This window comes from Archocentrus centrarchus, chromosome 21 (assembly GCF_007364275.1).
Source record: "Archocentrus centrarchus isolate MPI-CPG fArcCen1 chromosome 21, fArcCen1, whole genome shotgun sequence".
Taxonomy (NCBI): domain Eukaryota; kingdom Metazoa; phylum Chordata; class Actinopteri; order Cichliformes; family Cichlidae; genus Archocentrus; species Archocentrus centrarchus.
Genome location: NC_044366.1, coordinates 4,056,746 through 4,084,071, shown reverse-complemented (window position 1 = coordinate 4,084,071; position 27,326 = coordinate 4,056,746). Strand labels below are relative to the sequence as shown.

At 43.3% G+C, this 27,326-nt stretch overlaps 1 protein-coding gene and 1 long non-coding RNA gene across 9 annotated transcripts in view; one reads left to right on the top strand and one right to left on the bottom strand.

Annotated features, from left to right (window-relative positions):
- lrrfip1a (leucine rich repeat (in FLII) interacting protein 1a) overlaps positions 1–27,301 on the bottom strand; it is a 45,396-nt gene extending 18,095 nt beyond the window's left edge. For 4 of the 8 annotated variants that reach the window (XM_030757525.1, XM_030757528.1, XM_030757526.1 and 1 more), the window contains exons 1-6: positions 26,749–27,301; positions 10,452–10,538; positions 4,807–4,824; positions 4,582–4,653; positions 3,057–3,098; positions 2,558–2,608 (exon numbers count right to left, since the gene is read on the bottom strand). In XM_030757525.1, the coding sequence (XP_030613385.1) occupies positions 2,558–2,608; positions 3,057–3,098; positions 4,582–4,653; positions 4,807–4,824; positions 10,452–10,538; positions 26,749–26,838 (360 nt within the window). In that variant the 5' untranslated portion in view covers positions 26,839–27,301. Of the gene's footprint in view, positions 1–1,054; positions 1,112–1,303; positions 1,346–1,427; positions 1,488–2,331; positions 2,368–2,557; positions 2,609–3,056; positions 3,099–4,581; positions 4,654–4,806; positions 4,825–7,478; positions 7,606–10,451; positions 10,539–26,748 lie in introns of those variants that run through there. The other 4 variants (XM_030757527.1, XM_030757531.1, XM_030757532.1 and 1 more) reach the window with 3 other exon arrangements.
- On the top strand, positions 7,496–10,306 carry LOC115800275 (uncharacterized). The gene is made up of 3 exons (XR_004021650.1): positions 7,496–7,650; positions 7,772–7,925; positions 8,822–10,306. It is a non-coding gene; the product is annotated as an uncharacterized LOC115800275 (long non-coding RNA).
- Positions 27,302–27,326: the final 25 nt, after the last annotated feature.

Sequence of the window (27,326 nt, the reverse complement as noted above, 5' to 3'; positions counted from 1 at the left end):
AAGAAAAAGAAGGGGGGGGGGTCTCTTTTTACCACAGGTTTGTGTAATAATTCGATTATTCTGAAATACTTCCAGTTTACTCGTCATCCGAACGAGCCAAATGATCCTTCCAGCTTTCACACTGTGAAGATCAGCAGCTCCTCGTGGGATGTTTGAATCACTACTTCAGTCTGACTACACTCATTTTTATCTTGGTTTAGTTCAGATTTTCATCTTCGGCTTATTGCTGCCCACGCTTTTCTACATGTGGAGCACTAATATGGTATCCTTCAAAGATAAATTAAGTATACTAAGCAATTTTATTTGCAAGAAAAGATCCAATTTCCCCTTCGAGGTCATCTCCTCCTTCAGCTCAGGAGCACTTTGAGTGCATCACTCCCTGGAAGCCCTGTTCTCACCACCTGCACTAAGAATCTCAGTTTTTGAGGATGTCAAAACAGCAACCGCTTTAACATGAATTTCATGAAGATGGAAGAAGCCAAATCTGGTGTGTAGGGTGGGTGGTGATCAAAGATGTGTAGGTCTGGCCAAAAAACTCCTGATTTTCCACATGCATGTTGTGCTGCTTTGAGCTGTGACTCTTTGGACTCTCACACTGAAAACTGCTGTTTGCTCTCTGGGTCATGGTCAGTCCTTACAGCAGTGATGATCCCCAACATGAAGGTCAGGTCACTATGTTTGATTGAGGTCCATCTGAACTCACATGCAGGTCAGAATCAGACAATTTACAAAAACTGCCACAGCACTGGAAGTGGTCCAAAGGTGAACATGCAGACTGTCTTGAAGGGGAATCAGCAAAATTTAAAAGATTATTTTTCCTGTTGACTGCAAATTGTGCAGATCACTGAAATGACTAAAACACTGTAGCAACATGTGTCATCCTATTTTAGCCACACCCCCATATCAGCTCAATCTGCCTCTGCAGTTTGTCCCCAAACCAGCTCTAAGCCAGAGCAGGTGAAGCTGCTTCATCAAACCAAAAGCAAAAGCAAATCTCTTATTGTCCCAGCATACGGCTGTTTGATGATATGGATCAGAGTCGGCCGACACGCACCGTGAGGTCTAGCCTGGAGGAGCGAGACGCTCTGCCTTCATCGCTGAGTCTTGAGCTCTGACAGAAAGAGGAGCAGATGCTTATGAACCTTTCTTCTGATATTTTAATAGAAATAATAATTTCCTTTTCCCCCAGTTTGAGTGCTACAGTCAGTTCGACACACACACACACACACACACACACACACACACACACACACACACACACACACACACACACACACACACACACACACACACAACTACTGACCCTGTCAGATATGACGCTGTACTCGTCGTCACAGCTGTTTTTCTGTGAATAAAGAATCAGAATGAGACACGCAGATACCGTTTCTGTCTGGGCCGTGTGTGCGGCAGGTTGAGCATCTACATACATCTCTGTCTTTGTACTTATGCTTCTTCTTTTTCTTTGACTTCTTATGTGAGGAGGAGCCCTTGAGAGTGAAGAGAAACAGAGCAGAGAAGCGTAACACTGAGATGTTCGGACGAACGGTTTCTCACGAGTGCAGAAACAACAGCACACTGGACATGCACGCACAAACGACTCTCCACACTGAACAGACAGCAATTAGTGGCACACTAAAAACGGATTCAGCCAATGAACCGGCTCAGCCAAATATCCGGGATCTCATATGCCCACCAGAATGATTAGTAAGAAGAATTTTTCCACAATTACAAAGCACAGGAATAAGCTGCACTAACAGCCTAAAATAGTGCAGACTGTGTTTTGGTTGGAGAAACATCGCTCCCTAACAGATTCCAAGGTAATCAAAGTTCCCTCACAAAAGCACAAACAAGAGCTCAGCCCTCAGTGAGCTGCTGCTCAGGAAACTGTTGTGGGAGGTTAATGATTGATAATGGTAAAAAGACTTCCAGGGAACTGACATGGAGTTTGAATATTCTGGAAGTTTTACAAGCCCGAGAAGCTTAACGAGCTTCGACTCCAGCTGCTGTGCATGGAGGACGCCTCCAATCACCTACAAATCACACCTTTTTCAGAGTTTATGCATCATTTCCTACATTTTGTACAAGTTTATTCAAGAATCTGATCAGCAGGTATGCAGTGGATAGAGAAAGCAGATTATACAACCTAATCTGTGCGTTATAACTAAACATGCGGCACACAAACATGCTTTGCTTTATTATTTCGGTTCTTACACAAACCCTCAAACCAGCTGTTAGTAAAAAAAAAAAAAAAAAAAGTACATTTCACATCAAATCTCCTGGAAAAGGAGTTCAAATTCATCCACCCAGTGATCACACACTGCCAGCTCTCACCCCTCGCCCATAAGCTCCAACTGCATCAAGATCCGACTGTGTAAAAACACACAACATTGACACCAGCTCGCTAAATTATCAAGGACTGACACTCTGCCTCCGCATCAAGAGGACAGGGTCTGTTTTTGTGAAGGAAAAGGCAAAAAGGATGACAGAGGGGAAAATAAAGGAGCTTTGTGGGTTTTTTTTTTTTATAAATTACATGAGCTGTTTGAGTGATACTGACCCTGACGCTGCCTCGGCTTCCCACTGACATCCGCTCATCGTCGTCTGAGAGCTGCGTGAGAGGGCGAGAGAGTGAAATGGATGGTTAGGGTTTGGAGAATGCAACGACTTACATCTGCAGAGGCTCCAAAACATCGGAGTGTGACAGGAGGCCTCGAGCTGCAGACACACACGGCTCCAGTCAGTTTTCTGTGTGACCTTAAGGACAGAAACAAACCTCGTCTAAAATTCACCAAAGCTTCCTTCAGCGCTCTACTCAAATGAATACAACAGAGAGCTGTCAGAGCACGAGCCTGTTTCGAGTAAAGGCTGCTCTCTTTGACTCTTCAGGTAAAAAAAAAAAAAAAAAAAAAAACACTGGATGAACCAACCTAAAGACACATTTAACTCATAACTTAGTTCCTCCCAGCTGTTTTCTCCCAGCACTGAGTTTTTCACATTAAAAGACAAAATACAGAGGAAGAGCATGAAGAGGTGGAAATGGAGAGAGGACTACAAACCATGTGAAGCCGTGAAGGACGTGAGTACCTCTCACTGTCTTCCTGGATGAGGGAGGGGAGGGGTGAAGGTGGAGGAGGGAAAGGATGGATGGGTGCAAAGGTAGAGGTGACGTCAGAAATCAACAAGACAGATGGACGAGAGAGAAAAGTGTCACCTGAGCTACTAAATGCCTTCAAAGGCCAAGACATCATTGCAGCCAAAAACAAACACTTTAAACACTTTAAAATGATTCAAATCTGCTTTAAGTTTGGGCAAATTATTAGACAGGAATGACCACATGTACACATTAGTGATGGGTTCTGATAGCCGGCTCAAATTTGAATCCACTTTCATGTTTGTTAAAGTGTCTTTATGACTCTACAGGAACCAATAAAGGAAAAACAAGCATATTTTGATATTATCTTCTTTAAAATATCTGAGGGCAAATACTTTAATGCCAAGGGCATTGTGGATGCAGTTCATATTGGAAAGGTAATAAATCAGATTTCATATAATCAGCACTGCTGTTTTCACTTTAGCTTCTGCAGCACAGGAAGGTAAACGAGTTAAGGTGAGGAGTAGAACATATCGGCTGTGGCTGATTGGCTGAAGATCAATGCTGACTGTTTTTTTTGGGAAGATTTTGTGCATTCAGCCAATTCAGATTGAGAAAGTGCCCAAAGAAACGTGCACGAGGTGGGAATGGCTCACTTATGTGGTTCTTCAGGGCTGGACAGCACCACAAAAATAGAGCCTCACTCCTTTTTCTCGTGTTCAGCGACAGACGCCGATGGAGATTCTCAGGTACGGTGCATTTGAGACCTGTACAGTACTATAAAATGTGGAAATCTCTCTAAAACCGTAAAATCTGTGGGGTTTGGGTAGAGGGCTGAGTGAAATAAGAAAAACACACACTTTGTTATAACAGCTCTCGATTCTACTAAACAAATCACAGCATTTGGGTTCAGATTTGATTAAACGCTATCGAATCCCATCACCTTTATTACCTGAATCCATCCATGCATACCTTAAAACCACAACTGTCAAACTGTAATCACGCTGGCACAACACTGACACACACAGTTAGTTTCATCCACTCACCAACACTGTCCAAAACTGACACTCTGTAATACTCTTGACACAAAACTACTGTATAAAATCTTAAATTATGCAGTTAAAACACTTCACAATTAGTCAAACCATAACTGTCACACACTCCCGAGTCTCCTCGTCGCTGTGCCAAACCCTTCTAATGATCTGGAAAGTCATACAGAGTAAACCTAAGCAGTGAGTTCAATGCAGTAAATCCCATGCAGTCTCACACCAACGGGGCAGATGGTCACGCTGATTCAAAGCCAAACGGGCACCCTGCTCTTTGAATAAGTGGATTATCATTAATGGCCAAGCTTTGATTCCTGATAATCTGTTATTTTCTAAAAAAAAGGCTTAACAGGAATTACAGCGAAGTCAAACGCACACAGAAAAAGCCTCCAACAAACGAAAACACATGCAGATCAGTTAGTCATCACAGCACAGAAACTCTACCATCCACTGTTCAATATCGCCCCATTTGCTGTCCACCCGGTCGTCTGGTTTGGTGTTCAAGCCATAGTATTTCTGAGGAGAGGCGAGAAACGAGGGCAAGGCAAAACAGATAATGAGTTCCATATTTTATTAGGGCACAATCCGAAGCACACGCCGAGGATAATTACACAACGGTGCTCGAAATCGAACAACGTACAAGGTGGAAATGAGGAAGAGCAAACCTACCTTCTGCACCTGAAAGATCTAAGCAGCAACGCCGATCAGCGACAGAGGAGAGAGAGCAGGAAAACAAACAGGGAAAAATGAATTAAAACAGCATTAAAAAAAAAAGATGTGTGGAGGGAAAAGATATGAAACTGGAAAGTAAAACAGCAGGAAAAAAAAAAAAGAGCACGGGGCTCGGGAATGTGCCGAACTCGCTGCACTGCAGGACAGAAGTTCACCGGAGATTTAAAGACCTGTGAGACGCACTTTCAGAGCATTTTCCCATGGTCCTTTAAGGCTGGTATCAGTGACAGAAAGCTGTGCCAGCACCACAATGTCACTTTCACATAGTGTACGTACCCATGACTGCACAGCAGAGAGGAACAGGTGACCTCTGACAGACCCTGGCACAGAGAACTTTCAGAGACTGGTTCTCCAAAACAACATAAAAAAGAAGCTGCTGAGTAACTTTATAAACTGTCCTGTTAGGCACATCTGACACTTTGGAAAATAAACTTTGCTCTATGCTTGAGTTAGACAGCAATGTCATACATATGCAGCATATTCCCCCTCAGCGGGTCACGGCAGATGGCTGCCCCCCCCCCGAGCTTTGTTCTGCTGGAGACTTCTTCCTGTTAACGTGTTTTTCCTTCACACTGTCGTCAAGTGCTTTTGGGGTTTTCTCTCCTTTACTGTAAGGTCTTAAACTTAAAATATAAAGCACCTCGAAGCAGCTGCTGTTGAGATTTGATGCTATGTAAGTAAATCTGAATTGAACTGAATACAGGCTATTTTGACTCAGCTTAGCATAAAGTGTGGAAACAAAAGGGAAACAGTAAGCCTGGTCAAAGATCGGTATTTCAGTTAAATTGTGCTTATTTAATATGCACACAGAAAACAAGGATTGTGTGTGTATTATGTAGTCACCAAAATGTGGCAGCTGAGGCTTTACTGAACCCAGCGCTTCTCAAACTACAGCTGTTTTTCCCATCTGAGGTACCTGGAACGCTTGCTCTCAGGAAGCTAAAAGGTTGCCTCAGACTACCGTTTGTCTGTGTGAAGATTATTCAAATGAGTCTGCCGACATCGTGACGGCAGCTTCTACACGTCGGGAGAGCCTTCTAATATTTTGTAATAACTGCAGGAGTCGCATGTTTGTCATCTGTAAAAATTACTCCTGAAATTACCTTCCAGATTTTGTGAAAGACAAAGGTCGTTGGACTGCTCGTCCCGTCTGAAATGTCTTCTTGGTAATTTTGGTCAATTTTTTTTTTTCTTAGAGCAAAGTTTTTTATTTGCACCTTTCTTCTGTCTCTTTCCCTGCTCATGAGTTATGGAGACATGAACTGCAGCACGCGGTGAGGAAAATGTTGCCATTTCTAGAGGACAAACTGTTACGTGGGGCCTAACAACAGTAACATCCCGTCTGTAGCTGATGACGACGGGTAAGTAAATTCAAGTAAAACATTTCCTATCCTGTGTGAAGACACTCCATAAAACTGTTCTTGTCATCACTTTAATCTCCCAAAATCAGGTCGGTCTGAGGTTGTGGGGCCGTGTGATCAAATCAAACCAGGCGGGCTGACACCCCCTCGGTGTTTCTTGTGGTCGGTGCGCGCTGAGCTGCGTCACTTGTGGGCGTTTCCATCTGAAATGTGGAATGTTTGAGGAAATTACAGCCAATTAAAGTAGTTTAACTATTCCGATAATTACGTGAACCAATTAGCCTCGATTTCATTTATTTTCATAGTGGTTATTTGAGATGTTCTGTGCTGTTAAATCTCTGCAGCCTCTGGTTTCTCTCATTTTGCTGATGCTAACGTGACGGGACAAAACAAACGACTGCAATCAGATTTCCTGAAATGTTCCTCCTTCGGCGGTGAGACCAGTTAACTGCTGTTACTGTTAAAACGAGCCTACATGCTGTCTTTTTGAGCCTGTCACAAAATCTCCACAAACTAAATGCAACACACACTAAAAAACACACCCCACCCTCACTGATGCGCTTTCTACCCCAGCGCTTTAATCCAGATTTACTACTACGGTCTCGCTTGTGTGCTTGCCCAACAAATGGATTGGTCACTTTTGCAGTTCTGGCAATCAGAAAGCGATTTGCAGATGACCTCTCCGCCCGCTGCATCACTTTAATAGCAACAGCACTTTCAGGTGATCAATGGAGAACGGCCTCTTGCCCTCACTTAATTCATAGTTCACCTGAAATGGAAAGCCACGTCCCCACCCGATGACCTCACAGATACGCTGCCGACTCATGAAAATCATCCTAAACTCCAAGAAGGTGAAACTGAGTAATAAAGGTCAGATTTATTTATAAAGATCTCTGTAACTCTTATCAGTGCACATCATTTACAGAAACTTCCTCTGTAAGATCATCAGAAGCTTCTGACCTTTGACATCTTACTACAGAGCCAATCACAATACTACAATCCATTCAAAGTAAAGTTTTACCTAAAAATGAAAGAGCTGGACTCTAAAGAGCATAATATTGCACAAAAATGACCAATGCCCAGTCCTAACAGATTAGGAAGTGACTGGAGGGATCTCGTCTGCTTACTTATCCTTCATTACGTGTCTGGACAGCCTATTAGCCAGTGAGCCAGGCAGCGTCATAAGCCCATTCATCAAAAAAGTTACACAATCAGCCTACATGCCAGCGCTGGTCCTGTTTGACTCACCAAGCTCCCCTTCTTAATCGGAGGGGTTTTTGGGCGCCTCATGAGGGCAGCCCTCAGCCCCCCTCCGGTAAACCGCCGCCCGGCCGTCCTGCTGCCCTCAGGAAGCCAAGAAAGGTCCCATCGCTCAGCGTGACCAGGTAACACCACGACCAGTCATGAAGGCAGGATCATGGTGAGACAGAACGCTGAGATTTGAGCTTGGAGCACTTGGAGCGACAGAAGCTTAAAATCACTCTTCTTGTTTAATGTTACAGCGCTTCTGCTAATAATCCACTCCTAACTTCTGTCTTCAGCATGTGAGGAAACATCCAAAAGCTCAGGAGGTGACTGTGAGCGCAGCAAGCCATCGCTGATGTCCACAATACGGCAACAACAACAACGACTGCTCCACTGCAGGCTGCACCATGGAGCACAACCTGCTAAGCTACTTTAGAACTCGGCTAAAAGGTTTAAAGGGACACACAAACCCACATTCACTCACACACCCACACACACACCCACACACCCTGACCAAACTCAGCTTCACGATCACCACTAATCCAGTGTGTATGATGGGTGTGTGCGTGCATGCGCATACATGACTACTGTTCAGGCTCGCCACCTGTGTTTTGATTGGTGGAATAATAATAAATTAACGTAATTAGTAACAATAATTCAGCGTTTTGTGAATGACAAACAGTAGACTGCCTCATTACTGTAAACATCCCTGAGGTCAGCACTCCGTGCCTTAATATAACAAAAAAGGCATTCCCCGATGGCATTGGTCTCTTTCGGTGTAATAATGCCCTCAGCTACACCAAGAACAGGAGCAGCTCAATGACCAAAAAAAAAAAAACCCCAAGGTGCTGATCCAGCTCCAAACTTCCCGCATGTGAATCCAGCTGAGATGTGAAGATGCTGAAGATCAAAGCCGATCCACAGAAACCCGCCGGAGCCAGAGGATCTGCTGTCCTGGGAACGACACTCAGCAGTTCTGTGTTTATACCCTGAGAGCTCAAAACAGCACAGGCGGGATCTCCACCATATTAGGGAGGCGTTTTAAATTTCTCTCATGTGGTCTTCTGCTTTCCAGTTTCTTAACTTTTCTCTCAATGCTTCACTGTCTGTGGATGCTTAAACTGAATGAAATCTTTTATATGCATATAGGATTATAAAGCCTGGATGTGTTTTGTTCCATTTCTATTTCTAATGTTTGTCTACACAGCTCAAGTTTGCACACATGTGGTGGTTCCTGAAGCCGCAGAAGTGTGTGCATAATGTCTACCACAATCACAGTAAACTTTGGTCACACAAAGTTTAAAGTTGAAAGTTACTTGAAACTTTGAAAGTGTCTTTTGTTTCAGACCGGACACACCGCTCAGTGGCCTCGTTCACCGGGACGACGTATCCACAAAAACTGCTCGAGGGACAAAGGAAAGTACCTAAAGCAGCCTCCAACCTCCCCACATCCCGATCGGATTTAGCATCTGCAGCTCCAACCTGCAACCCACAGAACCCAAAGGATCGTCTGCTAACGTCACGGTGTGAGACAACTAGGACACCCCCAGAGATCCCACGTCCATGTGTTAAAGTAGCACGAGAAATAAAGTTTAACTGAATTTCCAGAAATATGCTTCAAAGTTACAGATTCTGAGACAGTCTGAGTCATTAATTCTTCTGCTTTTCTGAAACAAACAAAAACCTGCAGACAGAAACTAGGCAACTTCTGAGCTGAGTTTCCTCAGGTGTTAGTCTGCAGTCTGTTTGTGTGTCCAGGATTACGACAGACTAAGAATAGTGAGCCCGGAAAAGCGAGACTCCCCGCGGTTCAGATCAGAGGTGCTGAACCAAAAAAAGAAAAAGCCCAGTAACAACACTGAGCTCAAGTCCAAACACTCGTCAGCTCTGCACCTGATTCAACACAAATCAGAGCGCAGTACAGACGCCAGCACTGACGCCGGAGCTGCTGAGGGTCCGGTCCACGGGATTATGGGATTCTTTGATCATTTTTATGAACAATGTGGAAGTTTTGCACGACGCAGCACACTCTTCAGATTAGCGGCGTACTAATTTCTGGAGTAAGTAACATCAGTGTTATACTGTGTACTGTACTTAGCCACCCAAACAGACAGAGCTACAAAAAAAACCACAATAACAACATGAACAGTATATCACAAATAACATATATCACTGTTGTGTTTGGGCTGGAAGAGCTGGTTTAAATGTGAGAGTTAGAAAAGTTAAAATAACAGGAAGTGTGCTCCACAGTGTCTGAAGTGAAAAGTTCTAATTTCATGTGTTACTTGAAAACTTTCCATCTGTAAAGATCTGCGTCGGTGTGACCTGAGATTAACTAGAAAAGGTTCAAACCCCTTTGGAAAGAGTAATTAGTGAGAATTTTGGACTAATTTACTTTAATTTATTTAATCTCACTGTCAGCTGTTGGATCTTTAACAAACCAAGAAACCTTGTAACTAAGGATTCAGTTAGTTATTCCATGCTGTTGTATAGGTGGTGACTATAAACGATAACTATAGGTTATCAATGAAATATATAAACAATGTAATGTCCCTGTCTGAAAGCACTAAAGCTGCATTCTTTCAAATGGCCAGCAAATTGATTCAGAGGATTGTGCTTTCTATGAACAACAAAGACTGCTTAGACCTCCACAGCAGTGCTCCTCTGACCTTTGACCCCACAGGATCAAAGAGTCACAGCTTAAGAGCAGGAAGCAGTGTTGACAGGAAATGCTTCAGGTCCAAACAAAACCAAGTGTCTAGTACCAACAAGGCTGCTTAAATCCTTTTGTTTTTCAGGGCAGTGTTAGCAAGGCATTTTGCCCGACGTCAGAGCTCAGCTGTTTACATTTACTGTAAAATAATAAACTCTTACAGGTGTAACGTTGTGCTTACATGTCCTAACATTCAATTTTGACACATACCACATCCCCAGCACGGTGCATCGTGTGTTAAGGGGGTATTTTGGCTTGTATACCTCTTTCTGTTGCCGCTCCAGCTCCTTCATGCGGATCTCTCGGGCTTCTGCCCTGGCTGCCCTCTTTGCTGCCAGCCTGGCCTCAGCCTTGGAGGGGGGGGGGGGGGGGATAAAATAGAAACAGAGAGAGAAAATAGAAAAAGGAGAAGTGAGACAGCAGCAGACTTAGTTCAACTCACACACATTTATAAATGCTGAACACACATGTGAACAGAGGTCCAGTTCCTTGACAGAGTTATTATGGGAGATGGGAACTTTGACACACTGTTGAGAAACAGAAACAACAGTCATGGAGCTGAAGATTCATATCACAGGTGGGACATTATCAGCCTTTAAAAACCAGTTAATCCAGCAGTGAACAAACACATAACATCAAGAGTCATTTAAACTCAGATCTCATGGACTTTATTTAGAAGCAGACAATCCAGCGAGGCTCTTAGGCCCTGTGCATTTGAAGGACTTGCCCCTGCTCCACTCAGCACTCAGGCGAGCACAGGGCCTTTCCCTTAAAAGGATCTCTCGCCGAGTGTATGTGTGTGTGTGTGTTACAGAATGCGTGTGTGTAAGCATTTCCTTCCTCTCACTTTGTGGTAGACACTACCACAGCTGCAGCCTCTAGGCGGGGTGTAACAGCTCATACTGCTGCACTACTGCATTTCCCCAGTGTCAGTCACCATGACTGAGTAACAGGAAAACACCAAGTGGAGAGTCGGCATCAGAAGAAAGCACGATCGCACACATACACGCTATAAAGAAAGTTCAGCTCAGGACTCCCGTAACTGTGTCTGCATTTAATAAAAGCCTCATCAGGGGAAACCCGACAGGAGGAAGAAACAAGCACGTCCAAATCTACGTTATCAACCACGCTGAAGTTTTACTCCTCAGATAACAGAAACACATTCATCTCAGTGTTAACGTGGGAGAAAAAAAGTTAAGCTGTGTTGTAATTTTGAACGTTTAACAAACAAGCGTCTGATGAGGGTCTTATCAAAGGCACAGATCACTGTTTGAGACCCACAGCATCCTTTACATGTTGTTTTCCAGATGCTTCCATCAGGGCAAAGGTTTGCGCTCCCCCAAAGGTGCCACTAATACACACACTGTGTAATCTTCCATGCTGACAGTAGGAGCTTATACTGTATCCTTGTACTTTGTTGGACTAAAGTGTGTAAAGCAACCCCCCCCCCCCCCCCTCTCTCTCTTCATGCCTCTACTCATGGTCACCCCCACTTATAAATCTGCATCACTCAGTCCATGCTACACCAAAAATACACTCATATTAAGTGGAAAAAGTAGTTTGGATATCTTCAGAATTACTTCTTGTCTGTTTCTAAGCAGGATTACTCAGAACATTATGAACTACTCTACTCTAACTACATAAACTTTAACCAGGATCCAGGACCTTTTGGAAGGACTCTTACATGTTTACTTGTTACTTGTTTCAAACAAAATAGGGAGCCATCGTATAGATGTTCTCGAGCACATATTACAAACATATCTGCATGTTTGCTGCATATAAACACAAGCTTGTGGTGGAAATCTTCAGCCTTGGTGGAGGTATTCAGTCACTTTTATTCAGCTAATGTTTATGCCACAAGCATCACGCGCCAGTTTTACATGCATATTATCCTGCTTTATTATCCAGAATATGACACAGAACACGTTTATATTACTGCATCATTGTGAAATGATCCAGGCTAAAGTTCACTTGTCTTTGGTGCCTTCACATGACACAGCTGGTAAAACTTTCACTCGTGTCCCGACTGTTTTATGAGTCGGTGTTCAGTCAAATTCTGTTTGTTGCATTATTTAAACAAGTTTGAAGTGCACACTTGAGGGCAAAAGAAAACTGATCAGTGTGAATGTTTGAGCTGCAAACTTTGGACATCATTTAGACATTTATTAACCTCCAAGCTAACTGCAGCCTTCCAGAGCTGTGGTGATGTGCTGAAGAGCATGAAGAACAGACACAAAGCGACAGCTCTCATGCTTCCTCTACAGCAGAGCTGCAGTTACATTACTGAAACTGAAACTAGCGTCTGTTTTTTTTTTTTTAAATACATCTTGGCTCTCACTGGCCTCTGGTTCACCAGTAAGATGTTTTTGACAGCTGTCATCCCACAAGCAAACATCTGGCTTTAAAGCTGATTTGACCAGCAGCGTCTTGGAAAGCTGCAGCAGTTTTAAAATAGTCTCAAGTGTAAATCACACCTAACTGTGGTGCTGTGAAGATTCATGAGACTTACTTTAAGCCTACTAACATCACTGCAGCAATGCTTTTTTTTTTTTTTTAGCAGTTAGTCCCTTTTAAAGTTATGGTTGCATGATAGAACGTATAAGCATATAAGTCTGCAGATGGACTCAGGCAGTGACCATCTGCACGGATCTGCTCTTAAGAGGTCTGGGAGATGAGGAAACGGGCAACGGAGGCTTAAAATATCAGAGCAGCAGGCTGGTTGCTGCATCAGTAGAGGTGCTTTTTTGCCCTGCAGTGAACTGAGCTGGTGTACTGTGCACCTCCCACACGTGGATGAGCTCCATGAAAAAGAAAATGCTGTCCTGAAAGTGTGGGGTGGCTGTGGCTCAGAGCAGGTCATCTACTAATTGGAAGGTTGGTGGTTCGATCCCTGGCTGCTTCAGTCTGTGTGCAAAAGTATCCTTGGGTGAGATACTGAAGCCCGAGTTGCTCCTGATGCGTTCATCAGTGTGATTGTGTGTGAATGTTAGATAGAAAACATTTATCAATGTGTGTGTGAATGGATGAACGAGACATGCTGGATAAAGTGCTTTGAGTGCTTGAGTGAAGAAGAAAAGCGCTATAAGAACCAGCCCATTCATCACTCCTGAGTAAACAATAACTAAGCAGTGTGAAATAATGATAACAAAACACCTCATCTGTAAATATTTGACTAAAAAACTCTGAAAAATGATGTCGCATAATCCCAAACTGACTGTGAGTACACCACTGTTGTCTCTGTGGCGTACTCACTGCCTGACTAAGTGCCATTTCCTCCAACTCAGTGATTGCTCATTGTCCTCTGGATTCTTCCCATTTCTGCCCAAAGCTTTGAAGCCCTCTAAAACACTGTGCTGAGAGCTGTACTGGACAATATGTGCACGTGGTCTCTCCCAAACATTTTCTCTTCCATGACATTAGGGGTGACAGAGGAGTAACATGTCTGACCTCCAGCAGCATAAATACAGCACTTAAAAACTTCCATTAGCGCAGCCACTTTGCTCTGAGGAGGACTGGGCACCGGTGCTCACTCGCTCCAACTCACTCGCTCCGGGGTGAAGAGCTTTGACTCCGTCAGTCACTGAGGTTGTTCCAGAGTTCATCCACCGACTCAATTCAGATCAAAGGCGAGAGCAAAACAGAATGGCAGATTAGTGGGCACGAGTCACTGGAAATATTTTCATGGGTGGGTTCATAGCGCTGCACACAATGCAACACAATTCATTTCAATAAGTGTCAGAAACATGTGAACAATCGTGCACTCCAACAGACTTTCCTGTCAAATCACAAAGGTTGCCTTATAGTCAACAACTATTGTGTAGCCCAATTTGTTTCAATGGTTCCTTAAATTACAGACGAGCTGGGAATATTATATTTAACCAGTGAGTGGAAGATGTTTATTCGCTGTATCACACTCATCTCACATTGGCTAACTGTTCAAAGGTGGTCTGACGAAGGGATGAAATCGGTATCGGCGTTGGTTAAAGTGTCCCTTCAGGTCCCCGTCTGTTTGAAACAAGTCGTTTTAGCTCCTCCCCTTTGATGCAGCCCTCATGTTAAATACATTTTCGTCTGACTGGTTACCCATCTTAAACTAAATGTTGAACAGCAGGTGGGTTAAGCTTCTGTTCTCACAGCGAGAGCATTGTGCTTGAGATGACCATATTTGGGATATCCCCTCTCTATGACATCACACAGAGACAAGAGCAGGAAAGTTTGTTTAAAACCGAGTGTGAAGGCTGAAGTTTTGGCTCACAGAAGTTTCCTAAACATGCACTGCTTAATGCTTAATGTGAACACTTACAGTTCACTATACAATACAGTTACATGTAATTAGTCAACTTCTTTGGTAAAGTTATATCAAAAGTTATCAGTCATGTGTCTAAATAACTTCCAGGATCCTTTCTCTGTTTTAAAGCCATTTCAGACAAACTGCCCTTCAAAACCCTCTAAACTAAAATGTGTGAATTATTTCATCATTTCCACATTTCTGCCTTCCCTTTTACAGTATGTGCAAAGAGTGCAGAGCTTACATAAGAACACAAACACAAAAAAAACGGAACAACTCTAAACTGACCCGCTCTCCTTCTCCAGGAGAGAGTGTAAAAGCTCAGGTCAAAGTAAACAGTTAATTCTCTAAAACAGGGTACCTGCTTTCAGTTTAAGTAATCCACGTGATGCAAGTGGCTGTAACAGAGACTGGGTCAACTTTCCACGAGTGTGTATGCTGCATCAGCCTCTAGTCTGAAAGATGCACATAACTAGGCCAAAAGACACAATCATACCTCCTTTAAGGCTATTTATACTGACCTACATGGACTCTGGTTCTATCAAGCTGTTCTAATTCAGCACGATTCAGTGGGCTGGCTGCCCTCCTGAGACAAAGTGAACTTGTTCCCTGCAAAACTGGGATGCTCTAAAGAGGTTTAATGACTTGGACGTGTGACAGAAGAAAGAAATACTGGAGTCTAAGTGGGACTACTTCATTGTGGAAAAAATCAAAAATAATTATTTTGGTCAATAATTGCAGTCTCAGTTATTTAACACTGTTGCATTCACTGAACGTTTTACAGGGGATTTCCTCAGACTTTACATATTATTCAATAATTGGTGTTAAAAGAGGTGACAGTTCACACACATCCAGTAAAGAGTCTGAACCAGACTAGAGGCTGTTTTTGACCATAAAGCTGAGCCGATGGCCCAAATAACACTCCAGCTGCTCGCAGCCAAAGGTGCACCAGGTGAGTCTGTGTGATCAGGTAACAAAGTCACCGGTAGGCGACCGTCCTTACAGAAACTTTCTTCTTCTGCGTAGATCTCGGTAACCAAAGGTTCTCTTCTCACCATCTTTGCTCGATTGGTGAGCTAAATTTATAACGCAAGAAGAAATGAGAGCTTTACGGTGAAAATTAATGCACAACAGTAATAATTTTATTCATCATTTTATTTTTCGTGGCTTCATAATCGTTAGAAGCCACAACTGTAACTGAAAAACAAAAGAAAACAGAACAACGATCCCCCCCCCCCCCCCCCCCCCCCAGTTTAAGGAAGGTTAATTTAGACATAGTGAGATTATATAACTTCCTGCTAGTTCTGACTTGCAGTTTTATTTGTTTTAATGACAATAATAAGTTACCAAAGTGACTACAGTGGTCAGATTTACAGGCCTGGCTTCTGTCAAACCCGATCCCCTGAGTCTACTCACAGCCTCTGAGGGCACCAAGTCCTCTAGAGCTGAATGCCAGCCTGGTCTGATTGTCTCCAGTGAGCTGGATTCCCACGCCCTGCATTCCCGTCTTCAGCAGCCAAAATTGGACGGTTATTTTAATGACCACGAGCGCTGACAGGCTCCACAAAGAGAGCACACAGAAATAACTGATTTCTGTTTGACTGTGTTTAAAATGAGATGAGATCATTAGGTGGATTCACACATGGTTTGCTCCCTGTATGGGTGAGGGTGCTGATTACTATGTGGACGAGAAAAAAAAAACCCCGTTATTTCCTCTTTGCAGAACCTTATAAACTTCCCAGATGTTGCCTAAAAGGGAGTAGCTGCAAGAAAGTTCAGCTCACTATGAAGCCACAGACATGAGTCAATTCAACGGACGTCACAAATGGACAAATCGAGCCGTTGTTTCCAAACCCGATGAACTCAGCTGATGATTCCACGCGTGCTCACACAGGAAAGTACAAACCGTGAAGAGCTGCAGCACCAAAGATGTGATGTGCTTAAAAAACATACAATCATGCAAATACTCCAGGTCCTGCAGCTGTGCACTGCAGCTCAACAGAGCCGTCAATATTAATGACATTAATGACAATATTAGTAGTTAGTATTTATTGTAAAAAATCTAATATTAATGTTTTATTTGGAATGACAATCAATGAAAGCATATTATTCACTTTGGGTGCAGCGCATCAACTACAAATTATATTAAAGTCAGTTTCTCTGATTTTTAATTGTAAAAGCGAACAAAGTGAAGCCTTAAACCTGCATTTTTTCTAATGGTCAACAGGGGGCGACTCCTCTTGTTGTAAAAAGAAGCACAGAAGTCTGTGGGAAAACGGGCCTCTGTCCTTTTGGTCTACGACATCAGCAAACAACTTCTTGGAGTGAGGATCTCCATCGCTAGTTTAAAGTCTTATTTATGATGCTTGTTTATTAAATGATGTTCTCCATCAGAGTCAAAAAGAAGGAAAAAGCGGGGTTTATTTTAGGGCGGGTCTACCTTGTGAGTGACACGTCACTAACGTATGGGTGTGTAGCATCCCTTGGTTTATCACTCACATGCACCCCTTACTTGTGATGTCTGGTTTCAGAGATAAGATGCCTGCGGCAATCAACTTGAACAGGAGTCGAAAAAAAATCAGCAGGCGATGTCAAACTGGATGTTTTTAATATACAGTCTGACGCAAAAGATGGACGTGAGCCTCAAAAGTGAAGTCAGTGCCTTAAAGCACAGTTCCTTCAAATGTGCCGCAGACAGCAACTCCTCTGGCTTCAAAAATAAGTCAGACTGCATTAAACAGAACTATAGTGCTCCTTTAATTTGGTACCTTAGCATTTTTCTAATGAGTTTTACTAATGAAGTCAGGTCAAGAGTTTCAACCCTTATTTAATGCAACATAATTGCTAATTTTGTAAATCTGGTCTCAGTATAAAACAGACCAAAGAGTAAAAGCAGGGTGTGCTTTAGGGTGGGTCTAACTTATGACTGACAGGTCATTACCATATGAGCTCACAGGGCTCATATTTCACTCCCACTGGTCAAAAATCCTACATGTCAGTGACTGAAATTCAATGTCTCCGTGGCAACTTCCATCTTCTACATACAGTCTATATTCATAATTTTTATGCTGTTCACCAGCTTCGAAGACTGTGTATAAATATTAACATTTTTCTTATAAACATCCAAATAACTGAGGTCATAATAAGTGGTTCTACTTGACTAAATTATATTATTAAGCACACCTCATGAATGTAAATTGGAAGGGAAATTGTTGAGTGCACAACCACGAGTCTTTAATTAGGACTCATTCTACACTGGCATGTTAATGAAACATGTTTAGCTACAGAATTTGGAAAAAGGGAAAGCGCAGCCATGCAAGCGCACCCCAGGCTGCACCACAAACACACGGAGCAGCTGCAGAGCAAACTGGTCAGCCACCGGGCAAGCTACTTCAAGCCAGAAATAAAACAAATAGTATGTGCTTCAGACATGTCTAAAAATAAAACAAGGCTGGGTCTGAACACTGAAGATAAGCAATGCAACCAGCAGAGCTATATTTCAACGTGTTCTGCATACTTTAAATGATTTACAAACACTCTGTTTGCCAGCCAGTCAGTGACATATTCCACATGATGCCCATTTAAGTTATTTTGATGCATTTCCAACTGGCTATAATCTATCTTGTTTTTTTCCTCTGTGGGAGTAACGGGACACTATGTTGAAACTCCCAGTGCTCCTAAAGCATGATGGGAGAACACAACACCTCACAGGAAGTTACACAATGCAGCTGTGTGAGTGAATAACAGGACACTGGTTGCAGAGAGGAATCTGTGACATGTTTATTTCCAAATGATGATTTGCTTCTTAATTAAAATCACACTTTGAAACAAGGCTGTTTACTACTCGCCTGTGGGCAGTGACACCCAAGAATGGGAGGACCATGTGGCTTACTTAAGAGACCGCAAAAACAGCTGTAGCATCAAGGAGCTCAACACTTATTTTCTGATACTTGCTCCTCTTCTCTGTTCATCACACTGGAATCAGGTTATAAAATATAAAAACTGGCTCATCTGCCTCCAGCTGATCCGACTGTCACTCAGGGGAACGTGTGGTTGATCATCTCATGTGATTTAATGAGCTCAGGTCAGTAGAGTCACCGCCCATCTTGAAAAGCCAACTAGTTTTTGATGGCAGGTCAGTCTTCCTGCTGTTGAGTTAAAAAAAAAAAAAAAAAAAAAAAGAGGTTGTACTGTAACCATATTTGGTCACGTAGAGAGCTGGTGGCTATTTGCATACAGTTATGGACAAATATTAGAGAAACATGCAAGAAGTGAATCTGATGTGACTGCAATGCTGAGCGGTCAGAGATGTGGAGGGTCAGGAGAGGCAACAAAAAGAAAGAAAAGAAAAATGTTACTGGTTATCAATTACTGATTTACACTGATCAGGAGCAACATTAAAATCACCTGTGAAACACTGTCTGGGTCTCCCCCAAAACAGCCCTGACCCATCAGGGCACTGACACAGGACCTCTGGGGGTGTCCTCAAGTGTCTGGCATCAGTATGTTGACAGAGGATCCTTTGGGTCATGTGGCAACTTCCAGGACTGAAAAACGCCGTGCTGGATTTTGATAGATCTGGAGAAAGCTGCATTTCCTTACCACACACTGCAGACAGGGAATAACCTTACAGGAGGATCTAAACATAAGCACGCGTTTACCCAATGCTGAGTTTAAAGGAAGGCATGAATGCAATGCAGGAAGTGCTGCTGTTTTTCGTAAGAGGCTAAGAATGTTTTTGCCACAGGTATTTGCATATGATGAAACATCCATCCATCCATCTTCTTCTGCTTATGTCGTGTTCCTCGAGCTGTTTCAAGCAAGCCATAACGAGTGACAGTTCACTGATGATGGTGTTATCATCTGCATCATCAGCAAATAATTAGCGATTTAATGCAGTGGTGGTATTCTGGGACAGCTGCACTGAGGGTTTGGTCACACAGCTACATCTCAGGATCTTCAGGAACTTGCACATATATAGCTGGGATGTGCACCCCCCCCCTTGTACCTGACCTAATAAATTGTAATATCTGCACTCAACCACCCCACCCAGCCCTCTCTCCACCTCCCACCTTATTCCCTGAGCTTCGGAGGAAACTCAGCCTTGTGGAATAAACAGGAAGGAGTTTGTGATAACAATCTGCATTGGGCCGTGCACATGGTGATGTCATCAAGAGGAAACTAAAACACACAGGCCCTCCACTTCCTTTTATGGAGACATGAGTCAGGCAGGGCAGGCTGAACCGAAGCCAGCACTTTGTATAATCACATATCGGGAACTGCAGCCATGTAATTGTTTGGAGAATTAATGTTTGAGTACTTCAGCATAAAGGGTGTTCACTTTGGAAACACCTTAACTGAAGGAGGAGGGAAACAAACTTAAACATCCAACTGAAATTGAGAGTTTATTCTGAACAGAAACAGAATTGCCTTTTAACTGGTGGGTACTGCTGTACAAATGTGTACCCAGCATTAAAGATTAACTCAGCTGTTTCTGCCTGATGGTCTGTGGCTTTCTGGCTTGTTCCCCAGATGATGTGTGGTGGGCTTCATCTTCTTCATCATCAGGGCTCAGACTAATCCACTCTAAATACTCAATTCCTTAAACGCTTCACTGAGCTTCCGAGATCCACGCAGCGCCAACCTGGCAAGTTAATCCCCAGTTTAGATCGTCTCTTTAAACTCGTGCAGACAAAACAGAGTCTGAACATAAAGCCTGAGCAGCTGCTGTGGAGTCAGTGATGCAGAATCGTGGCTCTGGCACCAGTAAATGGGTATAAACATTCGAGAAACACGATTTTTATTGCAGATTATTGGAGCAAGAATGCTACGCTCCTGTTTTTAGCAATATCTGCTGTTACTGCTAAAGGCCAGTGTTGGCTAATACTATCATCTATCATCCTGCCACTCAAGAGAAACCATTTAAAAATGGCTCCCATGTAATAATCTCCCTTTAAGTACCAACCTGACTCTTCATACAAGATGCAGAATGCAGATGTTGGTCTTGACATTTTGGTCCATCCCTTTACAAATAGCACAGATGTACTCCTGAGATTTGAACTTCAGTCACAAGATGTCACCAACATGTTCCAACAAAGCAATCACGGTCCTTTCAGACTCGGCCGGGCCGATTTCACACGCTTGTGTTCTGAACGGCTTTATGTTAACTTTTGATTGAGGCTTTTCATTGAATTCTCTCTCATTCAGTCCTGAGAGATTCTAACACGATGGCAATCGATTACATCGTGATCGGGTACTTCTGCAGCGGCTTTGCATACAATCGACTGTGTGTACTAACAATATTTTTGTCTGGTACAAGGGTCAATGTGGCTGAGAGACGTGACTGAAAATCAATCATGCTTATGGTCTTTCGAGAGGTGTGTGATGACATCGGGGAGGAGTCAAAAAGTAAAAAAAGAATCTAAACAGACAATGGTGTCAGAAGGCGTACACAAGCATGTGTATGCAAAGGCATGATGCACACCTACTTAATGTAGCCTACAGAGCAGCTACACTGGGGGGGGGGTCAACTTAAAGGAAACAGTGATCTAACCACAAAGTTCCTAAGTAGGTAACAACGTACTCCTGTTTCCTGCTTCCCTCCAGATTCAAAACACACACACACACACACACACACACACACACACACACACACACACACACACACACACACACACACACACACACACACACTTTTTCCTCATGTCTCTGTTAGAAGGAGAGAGAAATAGATCTGAAGAAGAAAAAATGTCAAAGTAAGCTTTATGCTAGAAGCTGAAACAATATTACATGTGACAATTTGTAGTCAAGTGCTTTGTGATTTTATCAGCAGCATCATGTAGAACAGTGACATAATGGCTCAGGAGGTAGAGCAGGTCATCTACTAATTGGAGGGTTGGTGGTTCGATCCCTGGCTGCTCCACTCTGCATGTCAAAGTATACTTGGGGGAGACACTGACCTTCAAGTTGCTCCCGATGCGTTCATCAGAGTGTGTGTGTGTGTGTGTGTGTGTGTTTGATAGAAGGTGCTCTGAGTGCTCATGTAAAGTAGAAGAGCGCGATAAGAACCAGCCCATTTACCATTTAATGCCTTGGACAAATCCTGCATCCTGAGTAAGAAGTAAATTTCACGTTAATCAAGACAACAGATGTTTGTTTTTTTTGGTGTGAACTAATCGCTCAACTGACCAACGTATAGGGCAACAATCCCATCCCTGCTAGAAAAACCACAAATCAAACTGCAATGCAGTATTCATTTTTAATAGTTGTATTTCCTAACTTCGCACAGGCGACATGTTTTCACTTGCACCAAAGCAGTGACGATGCGGTCTGCACTGCACAGGCTCCTGCAGCCTTTCTTCTCCAGCCAAAATAAAATAAACATTTTTAGCCACACTGATGGAAATAATCCAAGAACAGAAAAAACATTTCAGTGCATGTGTTCACTACCAGAATGGACCATTATATTCTTTATTTAGTCTCTGTGAGATTAAAAATCTCCTTTTGGAGATGGCCGAGACAATCACTCTTATTTTGAAAGTTCAGTCACTGCTAACGAGCTTCAGTCCCGTCTCGTGTTTCCTAACGAGCTGGCTGCTCAGATCAGTGTTGCGGCAGTACTCGATGTCATTCAGTATGATTCTGACAAACTCCAGTTCGAGTGTGTTTGTCTAAAATTGGTGACGTTAACCCTTCTCGTGCTCTGGAGCGACTCTCTGAGGTGGACGGTTGCTCTTACCAGAACCTGAAGGAGGTGGGGAGCTGGTGCCTCTTCACTGACCCTCACTGACCTGCACTGACGCGTTACCTGAGCTGTCTGCAGGCTCACAGCGGTTAAACCTGAGCTCAGTGGGGCAGTTTGAATCAGAATAAAGATTTTGAAGCTCTGCTGTGTGCACCTCAATCATTTATGATCGTGCAATGTGTATGTATGTGTGTTAATAATCCACATGTGGACCACATCAGGTTTAAGAGGAGGATTTTCACATGAGTAGAAAATAATAATCTCAGAGGTGTGTGTGTGTGTGTGCACGTGTGTGTGCAGTAAATAACACTGACTGCACTCTGCTACTTGTCAAGAAGATCTCGGCCTGTTTTGACTCTCCAACACCTGACTGGCATTTAGGAGTAAAAGCTGCTTAAACTCAGTTTATATCAAAGGTGCCGTTTACTTAAATCTAACAGAATTCGCAGGCAAACTACATTCACACAAACAGACTCAGACACACAAAGCTGGCTGTGATCTTCAGTGGAGTTCATACTGCAGAGCAGTGGTTACCACAAGCTCTGAAGACAGACAGAAAATCCACCTCTGGCCAAATTCCAGCGCTCCTATCGTAACTGGAAATCGACAGGAGACCCACCTGAGGGGAGCAGCTGGTCCACTGTGGTTAAAGGTAACGTAACACAGGCCACTGCAACTACAACAAAGTCAACACAACAGTCAGGGCTGCACGATTGTGGCCTTAAAAATAACCCTTAATGAGGATTTTGGTCATTAATTATCATGATTACTTAAACAATTATTCATTAATTCAGTCACATTTTTACTGAACTTTAACCAGTTAGTGTTTGAGGGTTAACAATATTTACTGTAAATTCCTGTGTTTAAAAATGTAAAACCGTCCAAATTTAAGTGTAGCTGCCAACACAAAGTGAAGGCAGACGTGTCGTCACTTTATCGCCACAACATCTTTGTGATGTGCTGAAAAGACATCAACTAAAGCTGAACATGAGCCGGTCTGCACTTTCCTATCATAACAGTTTTAACCAAAGCGTGACACACAGAGTCAGTGTAACCTTTATTTAACAGTCCTCAAGAGCAGGAGGTAAAGCACACGGTTATTTGGATATTTGCAAGGCATCAGCTTAATAAATATTTATTAAGTATTGATATTACAGATCAAAAGAAAACACACCAACATGCTCACTGTCAAAATGATGAATTCATCATCCTCATTGAGCATGCTAACATTTGCTGATTAGTACGTGACTGATGGGAACGCTGCTGTACCAAAGTACTGACCAAATTAAAATCTTGGCCTGACGACACCATCAGCAAACACCGTCCCACGGCAGAGACAGAAGTTCGAGTCAGTGGGGTTAATCCTCTGCTACTCTGGGTGATAACTGCTGAGATATTCAGTTTATTTTTTATTAAAATTAAAGCATTTCAAAGCAGTGTAACCTAAACCAGAGTGAGCAGATTTCAGTTTATCTGCAGACTGATGCCTTTGGCTCTGTCAGCTCTGGTGTCAGACATGATAAATGAATCCTTACCATAACAGAGAAGTTTGACTTGCTACAAGAAGTGCAGGTGGTGTTTTATGATCAACATTAGCAATATTCCCGTTCAAGTCCAGCATCCCAGAGATGCGACTGTGAGCCAGCACCTTACACTAAAGCGGGAAATCATTTTCAGGGTTTCTTCATTTAACAGATTCCTGTAATCAAAAGCATGAAACACTCATGTTTTATTTGGGTTTACAGAGAGGTCATCGTGCCATCCTCCATCCTCGAGCTACAGCACAAGTTCGTGTTTACAGCAGGATTCAGGATGTTTGACAGGCGCAGGGCCTCGACTCCCTCACAGCGCCGTACAAATAATAACGTCCCGATCTTCACTCCTGACATTCTTTCCTGCTCTGTGGTCTCCTCCCGGGTTTACAGTACTGACAGTTTCCCCCAACCCTCTAATACTGCAAATATACAGGATAATATTTCTGATAAACCACAGCTCAATGCATGCACTTGCAGCTGGCTGCTCTATCCTGTGCAGATTAGTTCTTGTACAAACTTTGCTGTTTCAGTGACGGCCAGCTGGCAGAGCAACAGCCACCTTACTGCCCCGACCCCCACCCACAGGTCCAATCTAAAACTGGGGTGCAGCAACAGCTGATCTTCCAGGAGCATCTATTTTTAAACCTTCTTTGCAGAGTGGGCCAACTCATCAGGGCTGACATTCCATCCCGTCAGAGGACAGCCAGTGAGGGACTCGACCCAGCTGCTGCTTAAAGACACAGAGAACAAGCCACGGCCGTCCCCCCCCAACCCCGACGCTTCATCCATCACAGACAGCCTCCTCCTGCTGTCTCTATCAAACTCCTCTAACCTCAGCCGGGTAACGCTGCTGCTGCTACAACAAGAAACCATCACAGCTACAGGAATGTGCACCCTCAGACTCCCCACAGCAGCGTAAACAGCCCGCTAAGCAGTGAAGAGAACTTAACAGCCAAACACTCAAGACTGCCAAACTACGGCCATTCACAGTTCTGAAGAACAGACTGCAGAGTGTGACAGTTAGAGATGATATGCAAATTCACTGAAGCATCCGGGTTGGGTTAGCAAAAACCCAACTTCCTCCCAGCTGAAGAAAAGTGGCCCTGAGTCAGTCTCAGCTCAGAGTTCAGGTTTTCATGCTCACCGGGAGCTGCACAGGATACTATGAAACTATTCTCAGGACGGAAAATAGTAAACCCGATGCTCAGTTTTTCATAAATATAGAGAATTACGTCTTCAAAGTGTTGCTTAGTAACAATAAATGTGTGGTTTTACTTTGTTTCTTGTAGCCTATTTTGAAGCTAAACTTTAATATTGATATTTACACCTCAGTTGAGCAAAGTGTTCACTTCAAACTGGGTGGCTTCAGTCCTGAAGACCCACCGGGCATTACCTCTGCTGTAAGACATCAGTCTCATCCTACACTAGTCGTCTCATAATAACAGAAAGGATTAGGAACTTTGAAGCAGTGTAAACTTGTCATAACATGACTTTAGCACCTGCTAAATGACAACTACATGCGACTGCTGCCAGCTGGAGTTCAGTATTACTGAGAGAGCTCAGCAGCTCCTGCAGGTCAGAGCATGAAAGAATTCCTCACCTAAGTAAAGTAAGTCATTATAATCAGCTGTGGGTTATGTTTATTATTGGATCTGCAGCAAGTTCTATCCTTTTCCACCATAATAATGTTTAGAAATGTAAGCATTAGGGCTGTTTACCAAAAGGGGAAAACTCCAAAAGCTATAATTCATGTAACAACAGTCTTCGAGACATTTTTGGTGATGGCTTTTTGGCTAGCAACCAGCGCTTTATATCAGCACATACTGGTTTTAGCTTAAATACAGGTGTTAAGAAATGGAAACAAGCGTATTTAATGATTACATTTGTGTAATTTATAATAATTAGAGCCCGACTGACACATCTGTATTATCAGCCGATAGTGGTATAGTGTGGTAGCATCGTTTTACCATAAAGATGTCACAGAACTTTCCACCCATCAAGCACTGCAGTCTTTTTTGTCCATTTGAATCTATGTAGTGTTACCTTGAAAGACAATCTAATGTTTCCATGTTCATTTTTCTTTAAACTGCACAATGGCTGTGAAAATAAATCCGACGGTTACATAAACTCTGCAGAAATGTTGAGCTAACACCAGCTGGAATAATGTCCTTCGGACTCCCGGTGAATCGGATGCTCCTCTGCACCACCATGTGGTTCAAAGTGTTACTGCACAGCAGTGCAGCCTTTTTTAATTTCAGCTGATATCTCTGCAGCACAACACACAGTCTTAGCTACTGTTCCTTCACACTGTGTTGGCAGTTTTAGTTCGTTTAATTAAACTCTATTTATACAAAGACGCTTCTACAAAAATCCCTTTAAGTACAAAGTCTAAATCACACATGGGGGAAAATATGTCCCAGAGGGCCAGAAACAGCTGTCAATCATCCCGCTCCGAAAATCGTACCCAGCAAATATCGACACTGTACTGATCACGTATTGATTTCATGTGGGACCCCCATGTGCCACCTCATTAAAAGTCGTCACCCTCTTATAATAATTGACCAAATCATTTTTTTTTCAGGTTTTTCAGAAAAGACAAAAAAACAAAACAAACAAAAACAAACAGACTGCACCCAACGTTGAAAATATGATGACTAAGACGAAAATTAAACTTTCGTTAAAAATGACTGAGGCCATTATTTAAGAGGGTGATGAAGACCTGGGAACGGCCCTGCTGCGGTGCTATCAGGGCAGGTTTAAAAATACTGGAGACCAGTTCTGATTCATTTCTGACTAACAGTCAGAAATTATTAAACTTTTACAAACATGAACGCAGACACGAAACGACCCAAATGCCTCTCATGTGGAACACGACCGTGGGTTCCTGCCTTTACGGGGGTCTTACAGTGACCGGGGGGCGAGTTAAAGCTCTTTAAAAGCTCTTTTACTGCTTCCAAACCTCTCAGCAAAGATTTACCGCCCCCCTCACTCACCTCTCTGGCGATGAGATTCAGGGCATCGTCCTCCGCCGTCGTTCTGTCCTTCTTGGTGGACCGTTTGCGCCCCGTCCCCTGAGTCCCCATGTTGTCCCCTCAAACACTTTAATCCACCGGCTGCCGATAAACTCAGACTTCAGTAATCCAAACAGAGCCGCGGCTCGTCCGTCTCATGTGTTTCTACAGATTTCAAGTTAAAGTCGCAGCGTCAGTGACACAAACCCGGCCTGCCCGCTCCGGCTCTCAGCGTGCCTCATTGTCACACATCCGTCTTCACGCTTCTTCCTGTGTTTCTTCAGCCACGCACGAACTCGCGACCAGCTCTGCCTCCGCGCCTGGTCCCCCACGTGCGCTGCCGCGTTCAGGTCAGAAGTGCTCACCTGAGCGTCGCTCCTGTGCTGTTAGAGCGCTGCCGTCCCTGCTGCTGGACAAACAATAGGAAAAGATGACTGATTTTTAAAAAAAGGAAGCACGAACTGTAGAAAAACTACCGTCTGAAAATGTGAGAACAGTGTTGCGCTCGTGCAGCGGTGTGACTCCACCACCTGTCGGAGAGCCACACTGAAAAACTTCAA